We start from the raw sequence: 9,607 nt of genomic DNA on the forward strand, positions 1-9,607 counted from the left end.
GTGTTTGTAATTCTGTACATTTATTAGTTATTGTTAATTGTTATTGGTTTAATGTAAGTGGCTATTGTTCGGGACAAACAATACTAAGGAGGGGCAGTGTTGCGTCAGCGGAGGTCACGTGACTAGTATCACGCCACGTCCTTCTCGAACATTCAAGTCCCTTCCTTAAATCTCGGGATCCTTCTAGATATAGTGTAGTCTTGTATATATAAACCAGTAAGAACTGAGGCGAAGAAGGTATTGAGTAATTGAACTGCGCACAGAGAGAATATTGTTGGGCACGTGAGACGTTCGTTGTGGGTTATAGCGTTTGTTATACTGCGACTGTTGAAATTAAGTGTATCGCAAAGTTGTCTTAGGAAAGAATAAACCAGTTTTATTTAAGAAAGGACTTGTATCGGTAAAGTTTCTTCGGGAAGAAATTATACGGAAAATAACTAACGAACGGAGGCGTAACAATATATTAGTTTTATACTATGATTATATCAATGTGCACAATAGTGAAGCGTCTGTGGCGATAATTGATTTTATGTTAATGAAGAGTTGGTCTTCGCTTAGTTTAATTAATGCTGTATTTGATACTACAATACAGACCATGCGGTTTTATATATACTTGTTTTACACTAATGATATATGATTTTAATCTAAACAACATGTACCAAGTTTGACGGACAAGGCTGCATATATTCACTTTAATATATTTAAAAAAAATGATGTAACAATAACAAAAAAAATAACTTTTGTCCGTTGAATTTGGGGACTAGCCGTGTTTGGTTTAGTGGCTAGCATGTGCAGCTGTAAGGATCGAGCTGTAATACCTTTGAACACGCTCTACACTTTCAGCTCCGGGCGCGTTATAAGGTGACAGTCAATCGCTTTATTCGGTTCAAAAAGCCAAAAAAAGCCCTTATGACTCCGAATACTGGTAATAGGCTGCTATCCGTCTGGTCACTAATTCAAAATTATTGGTGGCTATATTTGAATACTGGGGGATCTTTGACCTGGAGGTTTAGTCTGTGTGTCGCATAGGGTGCTGCTCAGTTTAAAAATTAATGTTATAGAAATTACTTGACCTATTTTTTACCAGTTGTTAACATGTAGGCGTAAAATTTTAATAACTCAAAAGTTTTTTTTTTGGTTTTTGTTAAATTGCAGAAAATCCTATAATGTATCTTTTCTTTGAACTCTTGAACTCTTACACGTTCAATATCAGAAACTTATCACTAACCCACGTGTTTTTTGTTTGTTTGTTTTTAAATTAGATTCCAGCATTTATAAGATGCCGTGCCAGTGATTTGTCATAATTAGTAAACATGTGATTTCATGGAACAAGCTTACAAAGTATGAAAATATTTATATATGTTAAAAAATAACAACTCAAAATCGCTTATTGGCGACGTCATCTACCATCGTTGGCTGGAAGCCAACTTTTCGTTTTAGAATAATGTGAAATAAAATGTTGTTCCAAGTTGGTAATTATGAAGTTCAATCAACGCAAAGCTAAGATACGAGTCTTTAATTGTTTTACATCGACTAACCTATAATCTGCGTGTTTTAAGAGGTGAAATGGCTTACCGAACAGACCTTATAACAGAAATAATCTTAATATATCATGCTTTATAAAAACACACACACAACTTAAGGAATACATATACTGGGTGATTCCGAACCCTTGTAGCAGTTTCCCAAAATATTATCATTCTAAATTCGACACAGTTACTTATGTAAAGATCTTACAGGAAATCAAATTTAAGCTAAAGAGTAACAAATAAAGGGCTCACCCTGAACACGTGACCTCATCGAATTCTGTAGCATTGTGATTTACTACAAACAAACAAACAAAAATCACCAAAGGATTCTGACAATTATACTAAAAAAGAATACATAATTCAAAATTGCTACCATTTCAGGTAAGTGTGGATTTAATAAAATCCATTGAGTGCTTTCGAGCATAACAAATCCTATTCGTCAGTGGATTATTCGCAAAATTCTTGCCAGAAAGCGAATGACAAACAATACACTACTCGAATAATCTAAGATTTTGTGGGTGTTGAATAGTGGTTTCCTCTACAAACGAACATGAGAGTAATTCTGCGTTATACAGTTATATCTCCTTCTTCACACATGGCCAGGTGGTTAGGGCGCTCTGCAGGTTCGAATCCCCATCACACCAAACATGCTCGCCCTTTCAGCCGTGGGGGCGTTATAATGTGACGGTCAATTCGTTGGTAAAAGAGTAGCCCAAGAGTTGGCGGTGGGTGGTGATGACTAGCTGCCTTCCCTCTAGTCTTACACTGCTAAATTAGGGACGGCTAGCACAGATAGCCCTCTTGTAGCTTTGCGCGAAATTCAAAACAATCAACCAACCTTCTTCACAAAACAGCAGTCAACCAGAACACTCAAACCCTTATGTTTTTAACAATACACCTTTACAAACAGCAGGCAACCAGAAAACTCAAACCTTTTTGATTTTTAACATTATATCTTCACAAACCGCAGGTAACCAGAATACTCACACTTTTATGTTTTTAACAATACATCTTTACAAAATAGCATGCAATCAGATTAATTGAGTCTTTGTGTTTTTAACAATATATCTTTACAAAATAGCATGCAATCACATTAATTGAGCCTTTGTGTTTTTAACAATACATCTTTACAAAATAGCATGCAATCAGATTAATTGAGTCTTTGTGTTTTTAACAATACATCTTTACAAAATAGCATGCAATCAGATTAATTGAGTCTTTGTGTTTTTAACAATACATCTTTACAAACAGCAGGCAACCAGAAAACTCAAACCCTTATGTTTTTAACAATATATCTTCACAAACAGCAGGCAACCAGAACACTCACACTTTTATGTTTTTAACAATACACCTTCACTAAACAGCATACAACCAGAACATTCAAACCTATACGTTTTTAACAACATATCTTCACAAATCGCAGGCAGTCAGAAAGTTCACACTTTTAGGTTTTTAACAGTACATCTTTACAAAACAGCACGCAATCAGATTAATTGAGCCTTTATGTTTTTAACATGTTAATTGAATTTCGGGTTCTTAAAACAGCTGAAGAACGTGTACTTTGGACTGTGTAGCAGACTAGGATTTCGCAGTGCATTACATTTAGGGTCGTGGTTAGCAATGTTCCAGCTCAGTTCTGCCCAACAGTTCTCAATGGAATTACAATCTGGAGACTTTGCTGGCCATGGCAATCTTGTAACGTCTTCCTGGTCGGGATAATCATGTATAATACGCGCACCGTGAACAGTGGCATTGTCATATGGATATCTAGCACATGGCAGAAATATCGTATCCATATGATGTCTGTAGGAGGCGCCATTGACGTTTCCCTGGAGAATATAAAGAGCAGTTTTTCCACCATGATGAATAACTGCCCAAACATGTACTTTACCGCCCCCTGCGTGCTCCTTGAGGGAAAGACAATCTAGAGTAACTGGTTTAAGGATATAAAGAGCAGTTTTCTACCTTGAACATCTACTGAACCACCTTCTGTGTATTCCCTGTGGAAAAAACAGTCTTTCCTCATCTGTTCTCTAGTCAAACGATGAACATGAATCCTACCATCAACTTTAACAAGCCGGAAACAGTACTCATCTGAAAAGATGACATGTCGTCAGTGTACTAACTGTAAGCTGGAATGCTGTCTTACCCAAGTAACATGGTGACGGTGGTGAATTCTGGTTAATATCGGTTTGCAAGTGGCCCTTCTTGCAAAATAATCTGGTTTGGCTAGACTCTTATTCACTGTTATTCTGGATACTCAGGAGTGAATGTGTTCATGCCATTCTTGTCGTAAGGTGTTACAAGACTTCTTTCAACCTCGACATGTTAATCTGATCAAAACATGGTCATCTCGGGCAGTAGTTCTCTGGCATCTACCAGTAGACTTTCCTGGAACAACGTTTCCTGTAGTCAGATGATGTTTCAGGATTCTGGATACTCAGGAGTGAATGTGTTCATGCCATTCTTGTCGTAAGGTGTTACAAGACTTCTTTCAACCTCGACATGTTAATCTGATCAAAACACGGTCATCTCGGGCAGTAGTTCTCTGGCGTCTACCAGTAGACTTTCCTGGAACAACGTTTCCTGTAGTCAGATGATGTTTCAGGATTCTGGATACAGGACACTGATGGTACCCTACTGTTCTAGATATATCCGTTTGCTTTATACCATTTTTGGTACTTCTGGCACGTGACGAGGCATGACTCTACAAGGAGTTCAGAGAAATTGTCTGAACAAAGCGTTGATCTGTTTCGAAAAAAATATTATACCAAAAGCACACCACTTTTATACAGAACAGGTATGTATGTGTGTTTTGACAAACAAATGCTCAAAACAACTTATACAGACCAAAATAACAACTCGCACGCGTTTGTCCGATCATACGCTCGCTTCCTTCTCTGTTACCATTCGGGCATTTACTCAGTAACTACTTCATACATGTAAACAATAACGTCAATATAGAATTCTGTGCAAACAGTTTGGCCACGACTGAGATTTTAGCAGATTTATGTTCGAAAATACCCTTAACAGCGATGTCACCCAGATGATGAAACAATCCATTATAATATTTATATATAAGAACAATATATATAATTAGCTATACTCAGTACGGGGTTGATTTTTATCGTCTTATTGTGAAACTTTATCAATTGGAAGTGCTCGTGTTTATAGCTACAGACATACATAAATATTGTACGTTTTAGTGCAAAGCTGTACAACAAAATATCTGAGCTGTGCCTACTGCAGGGATCGAACGATGAATACCAGCGTTATAAGCTCTTAAACTTTCCGCCGAGCCATCGAGGGTGCATATTAATGCAGCAATCAAAGTCTTTGAGACAGCAAATAAACCAAAAGAATGATGAAAATCTGTTAGGAAGCAAAGAATAAAAAAATTTAATACCAATAAAAAATGTCTCCCCAAATCTGTCAGTTATTCCCTTCTAGCTACTAGCTAATTTGTTTGGGCTGTTTACATTCTATTTTATGGGAACTGACTATATTATTTGTTCATAATAGTTATTGTATGTGGATTACTCGGCATGAAATACCCTAAGACTAATAAACGAGTGTGTGTGTTTTACGTGCGTACGTCAGGCTTATTAACTTGATTCGGATTGGTCGAACTTGTCAGCGGCTATCTGTTTACTTATTATTCGAGTGAATGTATTGTTGAGAACTGTTTGAGAGTATAATGTTTTCTCTTCTGTAAATACAGCTTTATTTGTTCTATAATATCTGGAAAAAATCTCGTGAAATTGACAGTCTGTTTACAGCAACATTGGAGTAGAACTTGGTTTTCACAGCGAGGGAAGCTATTACTCCGGAATGTGTGTTTTTGTTGTCTGTGCTGTCACTAGTGTTTGCGTTTCGCAGAGCAGTATTTAAGACTAACTAATTTTTGCACTCGACAGGCACAGCTGGCTTCTACATAAACATTTGGATAGGACGTAACATATGTGGCTTCGTTCAGATTGTTGACCTATAGTTCCGAGTAGCGACGTCCAGGGACATCTGTCGGTTACATTTTACAAAACCACCCTCCCTCCTAATGGCAAACTCAGCAGCAGACTGATATGCTTGTTTACTATTTCATCTATAAAGACTTACTCCAATTTAAACGTATACTAAAGCCTCCTCCTCCAGTAAATGAGGATCGCATTTAGAAAAACATTCTTACGATCATTTTTTGGTATACATCATTTAAAAGCAACTGCTATGGTAAAAAAAGAAGCATGATAAAGATAACGACATAGTATAAAAAAGTAGGAAACGGTCATATCTTCCATTAAGAGCGATTGGAAAAGACGAGTTTAATTTAAAAGCAGGAGTTTAGTACGTCGTTTGAGGGCTATATAACTAGTTTGTTAATAAAATCTCGTTTGCGTGGTTTGAAAACGATTACAAGTTACTAGTCTCTCACCCTGTAAATCTGACAGAACAACTTTGTGGTCGTAAGATCCAGTGAGTAGATAGTAGGCTTTGGGGGAGAATCGAATCGTTCGAATTTCTGCGGTATGAGGCTGAAAACACTGAATTATCTTCCCGCCAGTGACATCATACAACATGCACGTGGAATCATCGTGACCCGAGACAAGCAGCCGTCCTGATGGATCAACACACACTGCGGCCACTGGGCTTCCTGAAATGACACAACACGTATATTTATATATTGTAAACTTGAAACTTCTAAAATGTTACGTTTTTGTTACTTTCAATTATTTTCATTCATAAAACTCCAATTTTGAGAACAATGCGTTTTATATTACAACTATAAAATATCACAATAACAAATGTATAAATTAATTACTAAGTCTAGCAAATATAAAGTGACTTAACGTAATAAACTACTATTCATTCATTCGTTGATTCTCATTTCTAGGGAATTTACTATGTCAGCAGTGAAATTTGTGACTAATAAAGTCCAAGAGGTAGGCAACATATTGACATAGCTGGTGCCATCTAGGGACAGCATGAAAAGACTGATAAGTTTATAAAACAAAGTTAGTTTCTACACTAAGCTTCAGAGGTCAGTTACATCAACTGAATCAAATTCTATTAGCAATATTCCAAGTCTTCTGAATATGTTAATTTGGACGAATACATTAATATCAACTTATTAGGCTAAAAAAACGGGGTTTTCAAAATACCACAAAACAGTAACAAGCAGAGTCTACAACAAAAAACGTCCAAGAACTAAGATATAAGTCAGAAAATACCTAATAATGGAAAATTATTAATTCACAACTACGTACATCATTAGGCTTAGAACGAAACTACACAATTATCGAGTGCATGAGAAATTGTATTGCACGTTTTCTTTAAGCATCTTCGAAACCACACACATTTTACCATTCTATCTTAAATACTGAAGTAGAATAGAATAGAGCATCGAGGACGAAAGCTACCAGGAAATATCCACATAATAAATCATAGGCTTCAAGTTGTGAAATTTAGAATTGTACTGTCTGTCACTAAGGCCGAAGTTTATCACGTTCATTTTTCAACTCTAGTTGCGTAGTGTCATTCCTATGTATGAAAACAGATCATTTCTAATTTCTAAATGAAGTGTTGAAATTTAGAATTGTACTGTCTGTCACTAAAGCCGAAGTTTATCACGTTCATTTTTCAACTCTAGTTGCGTAGTGTCATTCCTATGTATGAAAACAGATCAATGATTCAAATGAATTTCAGCCTTTAAGTTGCTATGAAGAACAAAATTAAAAACATACATACCTGAGAAAAGCAAGAGAAATAGAAAAAGTATTAGGGAAAACATTATCACTAAATAAAGCTATATAGGGCTGGCTACCAAATTTAAAAAAATGAACCAAACAAGATAGGGATGGAAGTGGATATATCACTTGATCCGGCTAATGATCACATAACAGACTAAGCCATCTCGACTTTTAAGCAGTAGGCATTTCTAATGAGCTTTGGAACATTCCATTCCCGGTCCCTCAACAGATCCCGGGACAGCTGCCACGCCTTACCCCCCCCCCCCCCCCGCCTCTCGTCAGCCCTGCTAAAGGTGGGGCTACGGAAAGAGTATTATTTACTCTTTAAAAACAACAAAACCGAGTTTTAGGACCTTCCGGGAAAATGACTGTTTATATATACAAAACTATATGTAAAATAGAATATACCATCATGTAATCAAGTTGTGATATAAAATGACTGTTTATATATACAAAACTATATATAAACTATAATATACCATCATGTAATCAAGTTAACTACAGAGAAAACTAGTATATATATATAGTATTATTCAGTCAACTTGTTTACGGTAAAAAAAATAGAATATATTACTAGATGTACTTTCATAGGGTCTCCGAAAGTGTTTTGTTTCAAGAGTGAATAAAACGAAAATTAAGAGTAATAAATATTTTTATTTCCTGCTTTTGAAGTTCATATGTCATGCTGTGTTGTAGCCTATAGAGTTCATAATTCTTCTCGTGATTCATGGCATGCGCACGTTTTACTGACGTCACGACTGTACAAATTGCGACGTTAAGCGTCCCTTATGTGACGTCATTTTAGTGTCTAATGGCTGACTGACAGACAACACACTACTGTTTACTGGTGCTAGTGGTTAAAACAGGTGATCCCTCCAGGCAGCCTTGGATCCCCTTTCGGGAAAATTATGCAGTAAGTTGTTTACAGCGAAACAAATAGAATATTATGCAGTTAAGTGTTAACAGTGGAAAAACTAGAATATAACATTATGCAGTCAAGATGTTGAAATGATAAAACTAGAATATAAAATTGTGAAATCAAGTCGTATACAATATTAAAACCCATTGAAGGGCAGTAGTCTTAACCCTTACTTTTAAATTTATTTCATTTAAATTTTTCCGTACATTGGTCAGTGGTGCAACTAGACCTCATGGGGTCCGTGGAGAAAAAAGTACATTGGGGCCCCTTAATTATCGTTGGGTTTTAATTGTATTATATTATTTTTGTTTTCTTGCAAAATACTCTACATATTCTTAATAAAACTTTTCTCTTACGTGATATTACTTACATTGTCTTTCATTGGATTGTAACTATGTATAATTGTATATCAAAAATAGTCAGCGTGAGATGGATCATAAAATAGTAAAATAAGTAATTTGTTTCGAATTTTCATGCAAAGCTATACAAGTGCTATATGCACTAGCCGTCCCGAGATTAGAGGGATGGCAGCTACTCAACAACATCCACTGTCAGCTCCCTGGTTACTTTAATCGAATAGTAAGGTTTAACCGTCATTGTTATAACGCCCTTACGGGTCCAAACTGAAGAGGGCAATTTTTTAATTATATATATATATATTTCTGCAGCAACGGACCCCCGAATCCACAGTCCGGCACGCTATCGACTAGGCCACACTCGGCCCAAAATAAGTGGAAATAATTAACAGTATTGATGTATAATGTACTAATATAGATTATAAATTTAGGCCTAAAGGAGTTAAGTTTGACGTTTCTCATTGAGTTTGACACTATCCGTCTGAATATACTATTTTAAATATTTCAAGCTTTAAAACGACATCAATTTTTTTCTTTTCTGATTAATAAAGTCGTCCCATTTTTAACACCAATATTACACTAAGATAAATTATGGTGGAATTTGTTTTAACATGTCCTTCATAATAATAATAATATTGGAATCGAATAAGAAATAAAGTCGAAATGTTGTTCAGCTGACTATAAAATAAATAAATAAATAAACAAAAAAATATTACGATTTTCTTTTATAAAAAGAAAAGTAACAAGAACAACAATAACAAAGAAAACTACGCATTAAAAGTTTGGAATAAGTGAATATAATGTTCATCTCACAAATTTATAAAAAAAGTCTAAAAGATCTTACCTGGCCCAGAACCGGAAGCGGATGGAGCGGATATAACATTAACGCAGCCTCTGGACCGTAAGTCCCACAGACGGATTGTCTTATCATGAGATCCACTGACAAACATGGCGCCTCCCCACGTATAAAGGGATAAGATTGTGCCTTTAAACATTCACATAATGTTTTAGAAAACAATAACAACAACAACAAAAAAACTTTTAATAATGTCCATCTTAAGA

At 35.8% G+C, this 9,607-nt stretch overlaps 1 protein-coding gene across 1 annotated transcript in view; it reads right to left on the reverse strand.

Moving 5' to 3' along the window:
- LOC106469108 (WD repeat-containing protein 47-like) overlaps window positions 1–9,607 on the reverse strand; it is a 29,290-nt gene that overhangs the window by 7,106 nt on the left and 12,577 nt on the right. The window contains exons 5-6 of the mRNA XM_022397534.1: window positions 9,390–9,530; window positions 5,956–6,174 (exon numbers count right to left, since the gene is read on the reverse strand). Coding sequence (XP_022253242.1) covers window positions 5,956–6,174; window positions 9,390–9,530 — 360 coding nt within the window. The remainder of the gene's footprint in view (window positions 1–5,955; window positions 6,175–9,389; window positions 9,531–9,607) is intronic.

Source organism: Limulus polyphemus, unplaced genomic scaffold, assembly GCF_000517525.1.
Source record: "Limulus polyphemus unplaced genomic scaffold, Limulus_polyphemus-2.1.2 Scaffold3309, whole genome shotgun sequence".
NCBI classification, from domain to species: domain Eukaryota; kingdom Metazoa; phylum Arthropoda; class Merostomata; order Xiphosura; family Limulidae; genus Limulus; species Limulus polyphemus.